Source organism: Rissa tridactyla, chromosome 13, assembly GCF_028500815.1.
Source record: "Rissa tridactyla isolate bRisTri1 chromosome 13, bRisTri1.patW.cur.20221130, whole genome shotgun sequence".
NCBI classification, from domain to species: domain Eukaryota; kingdom Metazoa; phylum Chordata; class Aves; order Charadriiformes; family Laridae; genus Rissa; species Rissa tridactyla.
The window spans coordinates 13,140,153-13,159,154 of NC_071478.1; the positions used below are offsets into that span (position 1 = coordinate 13,140,153).

At 41.2% G+C, this 19,002-nt stretch overlaps 1 protein-coding gene across 4 annotated transcripts in view; it reads left to right on the top strand.

Moving 5' to 3' along the window:
- Positions 1-19,002, top strand: part of TAOK3 (TAO kinase 3) — a 95,221-nt gene that overhangs the window by 43,475 nt on the left and 32,744 nt on the right. For all 4 annotated transcript variants that reach the window (XM_054220084.1, XM_054220088.1, XM_054220086.1 and 1 more), the window contains exons 4-11: positions 3,529-3,600; positions 4,612-4,713; positions 5,170-5,215; positions 6,184-6,280; positions 9,851-9,964; positions 11,048-11,139; positions 13,137-13,230; positions 14,677-14,758. In XM_054220084.1, the coding sequence (XP_054076059.1) occupies positions 3,529-3,600; positions 4,612-4,713; positions 5,170-5,215; positions 6,184-6,280; positions 9,851-9,964; positions 11,048-11,139; positions 13,137-13,230; positions 14,677-14,758 (699 nt within the window). The remainder of the gene's footprint in view (positions 1-3,528; positions 3,601-4,611; positions 4,714-5,169; positions 5,216-6,183; positions 6,281-9,850; positions 9,965-11,047; positions 11,140-13,136; positions 13,231-14,676; positions 14,759-19,002) is intronic.

The window sequence follows — 19,002 nt, forward strand, 5'->3', positions numbered from 1 at the left end:
CCATGTTCATCTTTTAACATTTTACCTTCAATAGCAAATGCTTACATGGCAAAAGCAAAGAGAAAATCCCAAGAGAGATGGGAATTCAAGGGGGAAGGATGCATTAATCGATACAGTCAAGAGAATTTAATCTGGAAAGCAAGAAAAATAGTGCTTTTACAATTAATATCAAACAAAGCCAAATCTACAATGCTACATTTGGAAATAATTATAATCCAATCGCTATTGGGGAAACTAAAATAGAATTCACTACACAAACATCAGTCAGATTAAAGCTGCTTGATAGCATGGCCTGCTACTCCAGAACATCAGGTTCACTAGAGATTTCTGAATATCAGCCATGAAAGTATTTAGATAAGTACCCTTACGCCTGTAACTCCAGAACCGGGCTGGCATGGATTATTTGTGAGCCCTCCCGTTCACTCGTTATAGCTGTGTAAAGTGATGGAGGTGTTGGTGGAACTGTTGTTAGAACAGGAGAGGACTCTGACGTCATGTGTCAGGTAAGCAGCGCATGTATGTTTTGAGGAATAACCATATAATTCCTCAATGTATAATATGGTCGTAATGATATGGGGGGGTTCTACCATGGGGGATGGTCAACAGTGAGACAGACACTTCCAGATGTTGGGGTAAGTGACGGGTTGGTGAAAGTATAATGTTAAATGTACTACATGTGTAAGAAGATGAGGCTGTAAAACTTACAGTAGATGTTGATCCACTCCATAAGAGCAAGCATTATTTTTGGTGGGAGTAGGGAGGTCCTACCCAGTGTATTTTGAACCCAAAGGGAAAGGATGCAGGGCATGCCTTAGGGTAAAGATGAAGTAGTGGAGGTGCTCCCTTTATTGTTCAGCTCTGGTGTTCAGCAATGCTTCATACTTCAAGGGGAAGAGCGTGAGGAGTTTGAGGTCTAGTCTACCAAGCAGGGTTACAACTGAGATGTCACTAACGTTGGGTAAAAGACTTGCCATTCCCCGACGCTTCTCTTCCTCCTCTCCCTGGATGCTTTATCTAACTGCTCTGGGCTTTAAAGCCATTGGAGAGTTTAGCCAAACTGCAGCTTCTTGCAATATCCTACCAGCAGCTGCATCCTCCAAGCGTGGTGGTGATTGCAGCCATACCTGTGCTAACATCACTGTAGTAACCTAGTAATTAGATGTATCACCATTTTTCCGTGATGCTTCCTCACTTCCTTGCCCTTGTTGGAAACATAAGCTTTCCTTCCTGTTGCATTAAGCACTTTGGATCCAGTTCTTTGGAGTCTTTCCTTGCCCTGCTGTATATGTAAATCACAAACAGGACCTTGCCTGTTTGCAGTTTTCAGTTCACAGCATCCCAGGATCCATCCATTCACGTGAGGAAGACCTCTAACTCTGTGCTACTTTGTGTGGGTCATCCGAGCGCTTTTCCCTACTGTGCAGGGAATGCTGTGCATCTGTGTTGGTTTTTTTTCCCTTTTAAAAAGCTTTGTTATTAGCCTGTCTTACCCCTTAATTCTTATGCATCTTGGAGTAAGGCAGGGGCCGAGAATAAGATCCTGGATCATCGTAGCAAGATTTCTAGGGATCCTGATGTATTTGGTATCAAAAAAGGAGAATAGGTCAAAAAAAACTTTGAAGGAACAAGGCTTTCAAAATCATCAAAAAGAACAGGGAAGAGACCTCACATACACGGATTGTTCTGCTGTTGCTGCATCTCATTGATCTGTTTGTTTAAATTGGTACTGACAGTACTACAAACAGCAAATACATCAATCTGTATCTTGTCACTGTTGTTATTGTGGATTAATACGATTATTCTAGTATTAACTTCAATCTAAGCTCAATTTTTGCAAGCTGTTTTGTTTTCCAGTATGCTATTGCTAAGGCTTGGCAAGATAATTCGAAAATTCTTTTCTTGCATGAAAGAACTACTTTGTATTTCAGAAGGCTAAGAAAAAACACATCAATTCTCACAAGGTTTTAAAGTTGATGCTAACTTGACTTGAAATCAACTGAATTGATTTCATACTTGACTTCAGAAGAATAGTTTTCATCAAAACCAATGTACTTAAGAAACACAGCAAAGTGATAAAGCAGATAAGGGCAGTGGAAAGGAGGCTTTGCAAGCAGAACGTCCTTGTTTTCTGCTAAGTTTTCACTTAAAGATCTACAAGTATGGCTAAACCCACTTCAGCGAGTGGGTATTTCTCTCAAGTGTGCTTGTACAGCCCTTTAAGTTGTTTCAGGCAGGAGGATCCCAAGTGCTTGGTGCAGCAAGAACTTCACCCACAGCTGTGAGAAGATGGCAGTGCGCTCTGCGGCAAAAACCGACGGCTGAAATGAGAGATACCGTGTTCATGTGAAGATACTTGGAATTAATCTAACAGCCAGAAACACTTGGAAATTTCTTTACAACACCAGCATTAATTCATCTATTTGAGTAAAATACTCTTGATCTTTTCTGTGCTGAATCAGAACGATGAGTGGTTAGGAAGGGGTTTGCCTTATCCAAAAGTTAATTGTTTTTGGCTTTCTCGAACACATTGGAGGAGGAGTGTGTGCTGTGAAGAGTTTAAGTCTGTCAACTCCCTTTAATTCCTGTGCTCTATTGGTTCACCCAATGTGATTTTTCTTTGAAGTCGCTGTATGCATCATGGAATGTGTTTCGCTAAGACGTTACTTGAAAGTACAGTGCTCATCCTCTTAAGCAGCTGAAAGAAGGATTTACCACATTTAGCTTCTATTGTATTCAAAGCTTTTAACTGTCACTAATTTATTTTTTTGTCCCAAAAATGGTAAACGGTTGGAGGTACTGGGATTTCAACAACTCTTTTAAGACTAAAGCTTTCAAGTTTTCTGTCCTTAACATGCAGAAATGAGGCCAGTGCCAACCCAGACAAGTTAGAGCTCTTTCCAAAACTGAGTTTTCAGCCTCTGGTCACCGTCCCTCTGTCACACAGGCTGGAGAAAAGTAAATTTTGCTGAGTGGAGAATATTCATTGTACAGCTGAGCTCTCGTGCAGTGAAAGGAAGGTTCCTTTTTTTTAATTGAGATAAATTCCAGAATGAAGCATCTTCTTGAAACTGGAAATTGAAATATCTGTTTGAGACTATGAATGTCGTATGGGCTTTGTGGATTAAATTATAGAGATTTTGATACATCTGTTTATTTGTTTCTTTGGAAAACACTTTTCCAAAGGTTTATGTAAAACTATTTTTACTGCAACTCCAATAAAACTGCATTTTGCATGTTCTCAGGAGATACAATATTGGACCTTGCTCTGCACATCAATAGAGGCACAGCAAGCGTAAAAAGGGCCAAGGGAGGAACAGTGGATATGGATAGATAGACGAAGTCAGGAAAAAGTGTTGTAATATTTGTCTAGTAAGTCTTATCATGAGGATGATGTCCCTGAAGTGTAGGAGCTTGCCAGGATGTCATATAGGAGAAAAAAGCCTGCACTTGCCAAAGGCACAGCTCACTCCATGGGGAGGAAGAAAAATGAAACTTTTTTTACAATCTATTTCTTTCTCCCTACTCCAGGCTACAAATTCCCACACTAATGAGGTGGTGGCAGTCAAGAAAATGTCCTATAGTGGAAAGCAAACGAATGAGGTAAGATGAATAAAGCCAATTCTGCATGCAGAAGCTGTTGCGACCATAATGTAAATCTGCACAGTGAAATTAGCTGCGTTATTTCATTTGACGCTAGCGGACCAGCTTTTTAATGCTGTAGTTGTTGCTCACTTCCATAGGAAGCGTGGAGGTTTGTGGAGGGAAAATGAGTTTATGCAAATTTTGACAAATAATTCAGTTTAAGGGAGTAGGAATTCAGAATGCTTGGAGGGTGGTTATTTCAGTAATAAGTGCATTAATATCAAGCTGGCAACTGGAACCATAACCACAGCTCTTTGAGGCGACAACTGAAATGTGTAGCTGACTTGAAACGCTTTTCAGGATCTATAACCTAAAATTACCTAGACCTTCTACTTGGAATATCAGTCTCACTTCAACTGTTGCTTGTTCGTTGCTTCTCTTCTGTCTCTGTGTTGCGATGCTTTGCCCTTGGGTTGACTCTGTTCGTTTGGATTGATGGGCTGATAATGCAGTAAAGAATGTGTTTGTTAGGAGCAAACGGGGATGGTTTAAACTCCTTTTTCCTTGCTTACCTGTTGCTCTCACACGTGTGCTGAGGTTTTCCAAATGCCGGTTGCCTCGTGCAGTGGTACAGAAAGCAAACCGCTGCCGTCTGTAGCACATACTGTAGGTGGTGGTGTCTCTTTTGGGGCAGGTGGGTTTGTTACTAAGTTTTTGAGACCACTGGACAGTTCAATAAGCAAAACAATGCTTTCAGTAAACTATATTGCAGATAAAATAAGGAAAAAAAAAAAAAGTATTGCAAACTTCAAGCTATTTAAATATTTCCTGAGGGGGTCTTAATGCAATAGAGATCCAGGCAACTTCAGTTGTGTAGTAGTGCTTTTGCAACTATGACTCTTATCGTCTTCACGTTGTGAAATAGTTTTATGGCTGCTTTTCAGCCTGTACTACAGTGGGTGGTGTATGAGAGTAGGTAGGGGATTAAGCAGAGAAATGTATTTATACCTTTTCTCTTTTTCTTATTAGAAATGGCAGGATATCATCAAAGAAGTCAAGTTTCTACAACAGCTGAAGCACCCCAACACCATAGAGTATAAGGGCTGTTACCTGAAAGAGCATACGGCATGGGTGAGTGAGCGGCGTGGCGTTTGGAGGGCTTCATTGAGCAGAAATTGTACAGTACAGCAGTCAGATATTCAGTACATGCAGTGTCTTTACGTGCAGCAGTATTCATCCCATGCTGCCTGTAGTCCCTTTCATCTGAAGAAGCTTCCTGGTAATTCAAAGAAAATAGTTATTTAGGACATTGGAACAAATCCCTGCTTCTCTGAGGCAGGCCTCTGTGTTTCTGCAGATTAAACAACTATTATGGAACATCCTCTACAATATCTCCCTACAAAGTTCTCAGTGCCTAAATCTTCTTTACAGCAATGAAAGATGTCTTGACACTGCTGGAATTCTCAGAGCCTTTTATTTTGTTTGTGGCTTATTGCATTTCTTGCTTCTACTGTTTCTCAGCCATTCCAGTAGTAACTGTGGGGGAGTGTCTACCCTTTCATTTAAAACCATGTTTTTTCCTTGCAGTTGGTTATGGAGTACTGTTTAGGATCAGCCTCTGATTTGCTAGAGGGTAAGTTTTATATAGTCTTTGGTTTTCTTTTTGCTGGTGCCCCTTCTGAGTATAGTGGGAGACTGTATTTTGCTGATGGTAGAGGTAAGAAATGCCGACTGGTATTTTGCTGATGGTAGAGGCGGTCTGTCTGTACTACTCCATTCTGTAGCTAAAATGCCTGTGCTTGTGATACCAAGGGTAAGCTGAGGCTTTCCCAGGGGGCCAGTGCTACATATAGTTGGCATGTACACTTATATGTTGTAAAACGAAGGGATGAATGTATATAGCTATGTTCCTGTAATTTGCGCTTGCTTAATGACTGAAGCAGACTGCCTGTTTTCTGACTATCCATAACAAAAACCTGCAGAGATCACCTCCGTCCTTGACTTCCAGTTCGTAGGAATAGTTACAGATGGCTTTATAAGAACAAGGACTGATATGACCTCAAAACTAGAACAGCAGCACCTGCAGAGGCATTGGGAATCTAAGCTGAAATTTGCAAAAACTAGTACTTTTTGTGGGCCATATCTTTTGTGTCTAAGATATGGTCAGCCAAAGGCATATGCTGGTTATATTTAGGGATATATGGAAGGTGCTTTGGGGCATCGTTTTGTAGCTGGTATTCCTCGTTTTCCTGGTTTTTATCTATTGAGGAAAAAAAAAAAAGAAGTGGCAAGTTTTCCTTGCTAAGGACCAAACAAGTATTTCAAATACATTTGGTGAGCTGCACTCAGCCATCTCCTGGTGTTAACAGTAGCTCGTTGGCCCTAGCAGAAATGGGAAGAAAAATGTGGTTTCCAATGATGTGAAACACACGCACAGGCTGTGCGTAGACATAGAGCTGCTAATGGCCATCAGGCCGTCAGAAACTAGTACGACAAAGATGATGTCCACCTCATAGCTTCTCTCTAAAAATGCTTTCTCAGGAAAAGCTCCCACTTATCTTCTTGCGTTTTTTTTTCTTAACTTTTTTTTTTTCCCCATAGTTCACAAGAAACCACTTCAGGAAGTGGAGATTGCTGCCATCACCCACGGTGCCTTGCAGGGGCTGGCCTACCTGCACTCTCACTGTAAGATTCATAGGTAAGGCTAGAGCTTGGGGCTGGCCTTCCATCTTCCGCTCTCTGGAGTCTGAAAATAGCTTTGCTGTGTTTAAGCAACTCTGGTAAAGGTTATTCTACCAAAATTTTCTCTAATGGACATATCAGTACTCCAAATGGTAGATGTATATAAATAAAAGCTGTTGGCTGTTAAGGAGTGCATTTTTTTTTTGGTTGAAATAACTTCATGTGGCTATATCCTGTGGTGAATTTTCTTCCCTGTTAGCAATTTTTCTCTGCAGACCCCGGTAACAAAAAATACACCTGAATGTTGGCAGTAAACACTGACAGGAAAATATTGCCCTATATTTGCCAAATAAAGTGGAGTGATAGAGCAAGAGTATTTTTAAGACTAGACAGTGTGAAAATTTTTTACATATGAGTAAGTAAAACTTTACGCTTTCAGAAATCAGTGGATGAAAGCATTAAGCCAAGGGTAAAACTACCTTAGGATAAATCAGAGCATGCAGGCAGAGGAAGACTCTTGTAACAAGCTGTTTGTGGATGCAGCTCCTAGATCTGTCTTTCATAATGCGGTATTTTTCAGGAGTTTGGATTTTTTTGGACTCATTTGCCAACAACGTTGCGTGTTCTTATTTTATGGTTTTTTGTCGTCTAATTTTGGGTACTGCTGGTATGTCGGGGACTTGTGAAATGGTGGAATGAGAGGGGAGTCACGAGAATGAGGCAACTTGAGGCTAATTTATGGGGCTAAAAGCCTCTTTATAGTCTACCAGCAAGCTTTGCACAGAAAATTGGTATATCTGAGGCTGAGACGGTGAGGGATTTTTACAGAGGCAGGAATTATTTGTCACTTGTTAGAATAACTATTTGGGGCATATCTACACGTGGTTATTAAATCGTATTTAAGTAGAACATTACTTTAAACATAAATGCCAATTTATGAAATTAAAATAAGATGGCTTTTGAATAGCCCTTTGCATATATGCCCTTACTTGAGCATAAAAACACCTGTTCTGAAATGTTTTGTGTGCTTTCAAAGTGCGTTGAATTCTTATTTATAGTAAGTGACTCACCGTATGGATATTATTGAGAATTAGTTTTTCTTGGTACTTGTTAGGACTTTCTAACATGGTGCAATTATTTTGTTGTAAATTAAGCAATTTCCCATACTGAATATGAGCTACTCTGTGTGAGCTTGGTATTAGCGTGCTTATTGCATATCAAGAAGAAAGCTGTTATTTCCTCTTTAAATCTAGAAAAAGTTGCTCTGCTGTTGCAAGTTTATGCTAGAAGTACCACGCAGGTCTTCGCTATCTAGCTGTCGGGGTTTTCTTACAAGAGGTGTTCTGCCTTGTAACTTCTGAGATGGGAAGGCAAGTCTCTCTCGGAAAAGAGGACCATCAAGAGATTTCTAGTTTACTGGTAGATGTTGTATCTCGAAAAGGAGAGGTGACAGAGTGCCGTTTCTGAACTTTGTTGTTCAGCAATGAGGAGTGCTGTGCTGACGGACACAACTACAGGGGAGCGAAACCCCCGTGCTCGCCTCTGTTGGGGCAAGTTCCAGTAGCACCGGGGAAAGTAAAGCAAAGGTGGAATGAGAAGGGACCAGAGCTGGCAGCTGGGTCAGCTGTGGCTTCCCTGTCCCACAGCAAGGAAGGCAAAACGAGCGTGACCTAGAATGGAGGGACACCTTGTGGAGATGAAAGACAAAGCAAGTCTCTAATCTCGCCTCCTGAGCTCCCCGAGCATCTCTGCTACCACTTAGTTCTAACGTCACACGCTGTGGGATGGCAAAGGATGAGATTATTTTCTGTTTAAGTGCAGGCACAAGACAAACCTAAGTTAGCAAATACATTTGCTGGTATCTAACGTGGCCGCCGAGTCCTCTGTTGATTGTTGTACGGTGATGGTTGCAGTGGAGACGATAGCAAAGGGGACAGCCTGAGTTGGCTCTTTTGTATGAGACAGCTTTAGCGCTTCTCCTCCAGCAGAAGTGACAGATGTACAGCCCCAAAACATGAAGACGCATCAGGACATGTTTGAGTAGCACATGTGTGTAAAAAAAAAAAAAAAAAAAAAAAAAAAATCCATAAAACTAGTTTTGAAGTGATGCTGTCCTGGGAATGGGGGAATAGAGGTTCTGACTCCAGCTCTGTTGCTGAAATACTGGAAGCAAGTTTCTGTCTCTGTGGCTCTCTTTACCCCAGCTTTGTCTCCCCTGTGTGCTGCCCTGGGGAGACAAAGGCATCTCACCAGCATTTGTGTCGCACTAAATTTAAAGGATCTTTCAGCTTGCCTATTGTCTAGGTCTACAGTGATATTGGGTTTGTATTTGAAGCACAAATCATTATGCTTCAACTGTTGTGCGATAATTCAGTGTACGCTCTTCCTCTGCACTAAATACAGGATAGCTTTATTTCCCTTCCCATTTCTCTCATTAGCTCGGTTTTCAGAGTCAGAGGATGAGTGTGTTTGGCAATACACACTAGCTTGTTTGTGTTGGAGGTCTGCTACTACTGATAAGTGGCTTTGGTGTTCAAGGACTTACAGTTGATCACCAGATAAGGAAAGCTGATATTTTCTTGAGGTAAAAGAAATGATTTATTTTTTTTTTTAAGAGATGGCAAAGAGACGTTCCAGACTGTATGGTGTATACAGCCGGGCTGACAGGGGCCCCTTACATTTACGTTGAGGCTCTGCCCCATTTACGTTGAGGCTCTGCTTTTGCAAAAGCAAATAGCTTTGCCCATGTAAAGGTACCTGTGGCATACCCAGTGGGCGATATGCCTTTGTTATTGAAAGGCTGTATCAGGGTTTTAAGGAACTTTTGCTATATTGTGATTTTTCAGCTGGCAATGTGTAAGCAGACCTGAATTTCTTAAAGCAATCCTCCTTCTTTTCTATCAGATGGGTGGAAGAAAAAAAAATATTTCAGGTATAACAGACAAGTCTGCAGAATCCTAGATATAAAAGTAAACGGTGCTTAGGTGAGTTCTTCCCTAACTTTGAACAGGGTCATTGCCAAGTGTCTTGGAAGGTATGCAAATTGAGGTAACCTTTCCCAGCATTTCATGGGCAGTTAATTTGAAATTAACCCACTTACTGCTGGACTTCAGAAATTTATGGTGCCAAAGGTGTTGAATGTGTCTTGTGCCTTTTGTATTGCAGTAGCTTCATTATCGTTAATCTCCTAAATATATGGAGTATCAGAGAGTTGTAGAAAGGACAAGATAAGGGAACCTAGGGCATTTGAAAGATGAAAATAATGTCTGCTGTCGTTTAAGGTGTCACAGCTGGGTATTAGGATACATCTCTCCTGGATCTCAGTTTGGGGTCTCAGCCTTGCAGCTCATCTCATCTCATCTCATCTTCCCTCACCCCCTGCCCTTTCTGGGTGCAGACAGGTTTCTATTCCCAAAAATGCTACTTATCTGATTTCTCTAGCTTTCCATAATAGAAGATTCTAAATATTCTCAGGTTTTTATGAATGCTTAATTGAGAAGAAGTTAGTGGACTTCTGTGTGTTTGTAAATTTTTGCAAGTTACTCTACTGTAACCAGAAGTGTGCTTTTCTTTTGTTCTTTTAAAGGGATATTAAAGCTGGAAATATTCTTCTAACAGAACCAGGTCAAGTGAAATTAGCTGACTTCGGGTCTGCATCTATAGTCTCCCCTGCCAATTCTTTTGTGGGAACGCCTTACTGGTGAGTAAAACCTGCAATACTTCAGTCCTTTAATAAGACTTCTTTCTTCCATTTCCAGCGTTTCACAATCTGAAAATAATATCTGGCATAAAAATCTCTATTAACCAAGCAGTTTTCTTAAAATCCCTGTGTCCAGCTCTTCAGGAAATGCGTTTTTATTGCCCGTGAGCAGAGAGTAGGCTGTGCAGCACTTTGAAATGATGACACCAGTTAATGTTTTGACTGTTGTAATGCCATTCCTTAAAAATCATTATCGCTTGCCATAGGTACGGGAACTAAGACAACCACATGGAGCAAGGGAATCCTGCTAATGTGGCCATGCAGACTGGAAGTCACGCAGCTACTTAAATTCTGTTTTGAAGAAACTTGCTTAAGGGTCGCTTAAGTTGCTTGGCATTCCTAACATAGTGGACCAGCATAGCTTTATGCTCCACTTATTTTGTGGCAGACGCCCCAGGCATTGATGGGAGGTCATCTATTGCCAACCTCTGAACAAGTCCGTTTGGCAGGAAGCCTGCTTCATCTTTGAAGACAAAAGTTAAGAGGCTGAATTTTTGCAGGCTGGGCCCGCTGCATCTTTCCTCCCCCCTCCACTCATCCCTTTATGCTGGACCACCATATTTCCTTGCTGTTCCAGATTTCCCTGTTCCTTTCATAGCTACACTCACAGGCTGCATATATCTGCTGGAAAATTCTCCTGGTGTGCCAATGGAAAAACCCACCATCTCTGGTGAGAGTGCAAGTGATGCCTTTAGGACTCTCCCAGGCCTTGCTGTCTGCCTGCAGGTACCATGCCTTTGAGATGGGTGTGGGTCTCCCATGTGCCAGCATGTTGCGCTAACAGCGAGATGATCAGGTTGGCCTCTTAATTTACTTTCCTTTCTTAAACTGCCTCTTGGAAGAGTTGCCTAGTGCAGGCAAGCATCGTTTCATTTCAGCATGGCTTTCCTCAGCTCCATGCTGGCTCTTTGTGTTCTGGTCTGCTGTGCTGCTGAAGATAACGAAGCCATCTCGTTTTAAGCTGTGTGCCGAGAGTCACGATTTGTATCCCCTAACTCGCACGTTTTGCACTGTTGTTGGTAGGATGGCACCAGAGGTGATCCTTGCTATGGACGAGGGACAGTATGATGGAAAGGTGGATGTCTGGTCTCTTGGGATCACGTGTATTGAGTTAGGTGAGTAAATACCTGGCAGCTGAGATGAATCATTAACTGTCTGCAACATTTATGAGGAAGACCTGAAAAAATGGAAGATTTCAGGTTTTTTTTTTTCTTTAAAAAGCCCAACTTGGAAAGCACTGACAGTTGAGTTAAATCTTTTACTCACTGGCAAATCAAGAATGAGCCACTAGTGCTGCTGTGCTTTAATGTTAACCTGGTGTGCTCAGTTATTCCCTTAGTAACTAGAGGATTCTAAACCATGGTTTCTAGTCTGTATTTTTCAAGCTGGGTTTTGAGAAAATTGTTCCAGCTATTATGTCAAGGGAACTGGTGTCCTAAGAATTGTGTCAGAAGGTTCCTACGTTTAATTTTCAATTCTTCTTACTTCCCCACTCTCTGAAACAAAAAAATCTTCAATCTCAGCTGAAAGTTTGTGACACGAATCAACGTGGACAGGTTCTTTACATGAGAAGAAAAGGGTTTGCACTGCAAAGGGCAAATGATACGCAACCACACAACCTGAAGCAGATGTAGATGTGATAGCAGGTATACAGAGCAGATGTGTGCACGTGAAGTTTGACATTGCATGTGCTGAGTAGATTATTTTCAAAGATACTTTTGATATGGATTATAATTGACAGCAGGACATCAAGAACTTATTGGGAGGGCAAGTTCACCGAAAATGTTATTTATCAATGTTTAATCAGCAGAAATATATATGAGATAACAAAGAGGGGGACTTACAGAATGGGAAGAACTGTTGACCCTGATACAGAGATGATAAGGTGTAAATAACTAGTAACTTCCAATGTTGCATTTCATGTGCCAGCACTAATACCTTGCTGACGCAATCTGTATTTTGATATAAGGAATGTAAAAATCACAAGTTCTAGACTTCTGTTCTTCCACGTAGCCACTGGTATTTTCTTTGTGTGGAGTTTAGAGTAATTATGGCCTCTCAAGAAGTAAATCACAATGGCAGAATAGGGACTGTGCTACCCTATGTACGCACCGACTCTTGATAATAGAATTTCTATAGAGCTTTTCAGCCCAGAGCCCCAAAGCCATTTTACATAGTTGATGGGTTTGCTTTTTCTTAATATTACCCTTTTAAGAAGTAATAAGCTTTAAAAAAAAAAAAAAATTTTGAGCTTTGCCTTTGCATGATTCCATATCTGAACATGGGGTCAGGTAGCAGTGGGAGGAAATCTCTTGGCTTTCTTTGAATGCTGAAGTCTAAATTTCTTGTGTAGCTGAAAGTAAGTAGTGTTTAGAGGAAAGAAAATGCGGTGGTTTGCATGCATGCTGCATGGGAAGGACAAGTGATTGCTCTGACCTGACATGAACTTAAAAATCCTGGCATTGTGGGCTGATTGGCATGACCAGCCGTAGATGGTGGTGAAAACTGGCCTTTCTCAATTTCTGTGTGAGATCTGCTGCACTCCTGGAAGGTCAGGGGCTGGTAGGTAGGTGTCCTCTCAGTGCAAGGACTAGGAAGACTTTTAATGAGGAGGAGTTACTGACACATCTGGCAAGTGAATTTGGTAAACTGTCCTACTTGCAGGTGACGGCCAATGGCAAATGCAACAGGCAGCCACTCTTTTCCCTTAATGCAGATGCTAGAGCAGCGCATCAAAGATCTGTAGGGATTAATACACGAATTTCCTAGCCCTGACATGCCGTGTGTCTAAGCTCTGTTTTAGTCAGCTTCTGCTGATTTTACCATAGCAGGTCAGGTGTGAAATGTTGCCGATAAGGTAAAATTTACTGGAAAATTTACCTTATAATTTGCATCCTGTTCTCTTTGGATTTTGTCATCCCCTCTTCAGGTGAATTAACAGCTTTCTTTGAGTGGTTGTCCTGGTCTAACCTAGAATATTAAAATAATTAGCATAAATGTGTTGAGGACAGTAATGAGCTATTGATTTACCAGTGACACCCTGCTCATACTTCCATATCTTTCTCCTTTTCTTTCCAGACTGCCTTATCACACCTTTCTCTTCTCTTTCTAGCTGAAAGGAAGCCTCCACTTTTCAACATGAATGCAATGAGTGCCTTATATCACATAGCCCAGAATGATTCCCCTACGTTACAGTCAAATGAATGGTAAGAGAGCTATTACCAGGCTTTTTTTTATATTTTTTTTTTATGCTCTGCGACACTCTCTACATGGTTAAAGTCTGACAAGAAAAGTGCTTGTTGCAACGTAGTGATTTGACTGCATCCTCCAATAACGCTCCTGTGTAGGCAGGCTCAATTTTGACCTTCTGTCGCTTTGGCTGTGCTACAATCTAAATGTGTGGAGGTGTTAATTACGGGGCTGTAGATGCTGTAGGAATTAAAATATTCTTGGATGCATTAAGCCAGCCGTTGCTCAGCATCAGCAAAGTTTCCAGCTGCAAAAGATTCCTGACAGCAGAATTGTTAGCACTGTAGTGCGGCTGAAATGCGGAGAAAGGGAGGGGGGAGGTACACGGAATATAGAGGTAATTAGATTTATTTTTCAGTGAGGGACTTCAAAATTCATCAGAGCTCTGTGACTAGTAAATACTCCCCGTGCTACAGGCTTGTTCCGGAATCTGAGCTTTGCTACAAGAACACTTTGTTATTCTGTGGGAGCAAAGGGGTTACCCCGTTCCCAGTTTTCCATCCTCAAGAGTGGCACGTAACTACCGAGTGATGCTTGGCAGCCGCCACAGATAGCTTGAAACAATAGTTCCTGGGGAGGTGTGGAAACCCCCCAGTTACACTGCTAGGCATTTAAGTAGCATAATTGTTTCATTGCTGATCATTTTATCAAAAACATGGCAGTTTCCTTATTTCATCATCTCTGTTTTGTCCATTTTTCAAGACTGAAAGAACTTGGTCTCACAGCTGCACGCTGGTACCCATGTTCGGGGCAGAATTTGCAATGCAGAGTAGAGACAACTTGTTACTACGGTGTAAGAATCAGTATTCTTGATAGCAAGCAATTTTGTTTATAGTCACCTGTTTGCTCTCGGTGGCTTTGAGAACTCAGGGAGTAAGCAAGGTGCCTTGTGTGCTGCTTTCAAGATCGATGGCACCGAGAAAATCAGTTTTCTTCTTTCCAGTTGTGATACAAGCTCATGTATAACCTAAGCTTTCTTGAACTAAGCGTTGTATCAAGGTGCTTTGCTGAGTCAATGTTACAAACGGTGGGAAGCTTCTAGAGAGCCGTTTTATCAGCTGGCTTAAAAGAGTGCGTTTCGGGACTTACCAATAGTTTCATTGTCATCTCTCTTTAAGTAGTTGAAGTAAAATTGAAAATAGTGACTGGTACACATAGTTCTTGCTTGGGTTTTCAGTTTGTGGTTGGGGGTAATTGTGTCTGTGTTTGTTTTAAGTCTTTAACTGTTGAAAGAACTGATGGGATCAACTTACTCAGAATTTGGAAAACTCCAGTTAATTTCTCTGCCCTAGAACTAAAGAACAAATTAGCCGAGGTTTTCCTTTTGCTTTGTGCTAATGAGTCTGCATGCATTCCAGATCTTAAGCTTCTCTTTCATCTAGAATTTTTTTTTTTATTTACAGGTCAGACTCCTTTAGGGGATTTGTTGATTACTGCTTACAGAAAATACCTCAGGAAAGGCCATCATCAACAGATCTGTTACGGGTAATTTTCAAATCTTTTCCAGAAATTTGCCAAAAACCTGTTTGTCTACCAAAATAATTCTAAAGATAGTGAACACATATCTGCCCTTCTAAAAAAAAAAAAAGTAAAAAAGTTATTTTAGCTCTCGTCTGAGAGAGTTAAATCAATAGAGTTTTGGGGTCTTCTAAAGAGTATTATACCCTGTTTAACTTTGTTTCCTGACTTTGCCAGTTATGTCAGTCACAATTCTCTTTACAATGTGACGCTCAAGAGTTGGACTCCTGCAGTAAAGTAGAGGTAGGTTGTGTGGTAAAGCAGTGACACTGCTGAGTGAGGGGTTATTTGCGGGAGCAGCCCAGCACCTGCTCCTCTCACACCCCAGCGCTCTGCAGAGCTTACATTTGTGCTGGAGAACTTGCAAGCCTCATGGGATAGTATTGTGAATAACAGGTTTTTTAGCTGAAGAAAGGACCTGTCAGCAGGAAGGATATAGAAGAATTTAATCTTGATATATTTTTTTTAAATATTTTTTTTCCAACACAGTACTGTATGTACTTTAACTGAAAGTATGACCAAGGACAAACAGGTCCAGAGCTGGGTTAGTTGAATCCGTGCTGTAGAAGTGAATTCCAACCAATAGTTTTCTGCGTAGGCAGGACTTTGAAGCGTGTTTCCTCCTGCTTTGGTGAAGAAGGAATTTCCAGCAGCCTCTCTGCTGTCCTGTGCTGTCAGTGGGATGCCCCGAGCTGTGACTGTGCTGTAGTGTGTGGTCCCTCAAAAAGCAGACAGAAATGAGGGAGGAAACCGGAGGCAGCCCTGTTTGCCCTCTAAATGGGGGCAGAGGGAATGGTGAAACTATAACTTGGTGCAGCTTGTGTGAAGCAAAGACCTTTTTGGAGCAGTTATGCAGCTTTGTGTAAAGTAATGTAACCATTAACTAGCTGATATTCTTTTTTTTTTCTTTTTTCTGCTTACCTTCAGTAAGGAAAAATGCTATTTTTCTGCTGTGTAACAGGCAATACTTGCTCCTAAGCTTATATGCAATTCCAGTAAGATTTAAGGCTTGTAATTTGCTACACGCTTTCTCTGTGGAAGTGACAGAAAATCTAAAAATCCATTTTAATTGCTACTCAAAATCTAGACTTAACCAGTCTTCCTAAGATGCGCAGGCAATAGCAAATCTTCTGCGGAGCTGGTAGCGCTCTGAGAATTATACTCCACATGACCAGAGGATTGAGCTGTTAATAAAGATTTACAGATAGTGGCTGATTATTTAAAGGAACACGGGTATTAGAGATGGAAAGAGACTGGGTGACCTACGTTTATCTCCTGGTCAGAGCAGGGTTGTTCTGTGTGGGGTGCTCTGAACCATCCTGTCTTGTCTTTATTTTTTTTGGCAGATGCAGATGAAGTTCAGGAAGGTTATCTTGACCTTTTTTGCTTAGTAATGCTAATGTGAACACGATTAATTCTTTATCCGTTGATACCTTTTGAATATGCATCTCTTCATGATCGTTCTGTCTGATCTCAGTTCAGCTCTTAGTTTTGCTGTATTGTAAATCATTCACTTGGGCCTTTCTGATCCACTTTTTTGGGTTGGGTTTTTTTTTTGTCTGAAGTTCCTGTGGCTGGATGGGCATTTCTGGCGCTACCATACATCTTGTGAAGTGTTTGTTGCTGCAGGCGTGGTTAGGTGGGAGCTGGGAAAGGCTGGCTGTGCTCTGCTGTGGTGGTGGTGCTGTGTTCTTTTGACTGCTGTCTGGTGCATGAGTGCTGACAAATTTGGTGCCAACTGTAGATCCCTCCTCATATAAGTACTTATCAAACATACTTTGCATCTGTTTTCTTAATTGCGTATTTCCAGACATGACTCTTTTTTTTTTTTTCAGCTTCTGTCTCAAGTTGTGCAGTGTTGTATTTCTGTCTGTGTTTCTGATCTCCATTTTCCAATAATTTCTTTGTCCTGGATGGGTTTTGAGCACCTCCTTTTGATTCATTAACATCTTGTAATGTATTTCCTTCTTTGCTATATTTATGTATCATAATTAGCCGTTAAAAGTAGCACGAACAGGATAGGCCTAGGTTAATTTCTTCCCCTAATCAAACCACCAAACCCAAAAGTTGTTTATATCCCTTTAATAGTTTCTATACCCAATTAATTAGAACTTGTTTTGGAAATAATGGTATCGTTCGGGAAAGTGCCTTGTACGGGTTCATAATTGCCAAGAGCATGTAGGAGGGGGACCTGTGCTGGCCGTGATGTGTCCGGAGTTTGCCAAAGTTTTGTCAGTGAATCATAAATCAGTTCCAGGTGAAGTCACTGGGTTCCCGTTTACAGAAGTATAGGAACTGCTTATAACTCCAAGGGCTTCGTGTTTGGGAAGTTCAGTAGCAGCTTCCGTTAGAAGGTAGAGATGTATGAAATCCTGTCCAGCCCCTTTTCCATCAGGGTTTGTGTGGTGGTTTTTTTTAAGCATTTCCTTTATTTAAAATTGATGAGTGGCCCTTCTATCCCTCTGGTTGCTGTACATAGCTGCTGGTGAGAACTGCATGGCATGCTGCTGTTCCACACCAGGTAAACGGGACTCAGTTTTGCCTTAAATATTTGAGCAGGGGAATTGCTAGCCGCTTGATTTCCACAGCAGGTTAGATTGCTGCTCTGTGGCTACCTGACAGCCTTTTCATGCTGATATTTTTGTTCGAAGGCTACCATTCAGCCTTTGGTTGATAGCTTCGCTTGTTGCTCTTTCAGCTCAGTGAAATGCATTCTCATGGATGTTTCTGAGCCTGTTGGCTCTTGAGGAGAGAAACAGAAACCTTGCGCACTTTAAGGAACAGCGTTGCACTCGCTCTGTCCTTGCTTTAAGCCTGGACCACGTAGAATATTTAACCCTCATGCCTTCACTCGCCAGGTAAAGGCGGATGAAGGAAGTTGTTTGTACTCTCTCTTCAGTGCCTCGTATATTTTTATTTTTTTTTCCTGCGATACATTTGCGCTGTGGCACATAACCGGCGTTTTGTTCTCTGGTTCTGCTTGCAGCACCCTGACAATCCTTTGACCAGCTAATAGGTTTATGTTGTGGGTTTTGGAATGATTCATTCATGTGGATTGGCAGCCTTTCTGCTCTCTAGGAATCGTGTAAGTTCACTGAAGGATATGATTTCATGAGTACCTGCGGCTGGAGTCTGTACAAACAATTGGAGCTGAGCTCCTATGCTTAAGTCATGTATAGTCAGTCTTTTTATTTGGTTTTAGACTTTCAGAACAGTGGCCTAGATGTTCCCTCCTGCAGTACCTCTCCCTAAAGCTTGTTAGATTATAAGATTGAAGATCTTTCTGTGGTTTTTCGGGTTTTTCGCTTGTGTACAGTGAATAGGGATAGAACAAATATTTTTTGTGGCCACGTTTTCTTAAAGAGAACTGAATTTTTAAATAAGGTGCTTGAGAATTAATACAGTTTGCATTCTCTATCCCAGATGAAAATAGTCAAATGACTGTAGTGATATTACAATGCAGCTGAAATAAAAAATAAATAAAAAAAACCCCTCAAACCCTCTCATCAATATTTTTTTCTTTTACTAGTAAAAGCAATTGTAAAACTTCTTTTAAACACTTCTTCCCTATTTTTCTCAGCTTGCATGACACTCCCAGGAGACTTGAGTTCTATTAGACACCACCAACTCGGTACATGCCTTTAGAACTGACCTCTTCCTCCCTTTGAGTCGTTTAGGTTCTGTTGTTTGTGGTGGTTTTTATTTGCAATTTGGAGCCAGCAGGCAAATTAAGTCCTTTCAGCTATTGTTTCTTAGAGTTGCACAGTACCTAGCAGAGGGGTGCCTACATCTTTTATGTGCCATTTAGACAATTAGGTAATGTGAGTGAGCAGTCAGAATTGTATTCACGTTGGCTTTCACTTCTGTGCTTCTGCCCTGCAGCTTCCGTGTGGTCGCGTCCTGATATTTGGGTAGCGCTTGAATGTGAAGCATGTAGTCTGTCCAGTGAAATGAGTATTTGCGCTGCTAAAGAATACGCATAAACACGTAGACACTGGACATATAGGATGGATTTAAGTTCAGAATCATTGTTGCAAATGCATTACTGCTTTATAAAAATTATCCGCAATGAGATAAAAATGGTTACCCTTTTTCTAATCATAGGTAAGCTGCAGATGGTTGCTGTTTACACAGAAATAAACGGTGGTTATCTGCGCTGAGGAGCAGAAATGATTCATTTTGCTTCTCTGTGAAATGGTGTTTGGAACTTT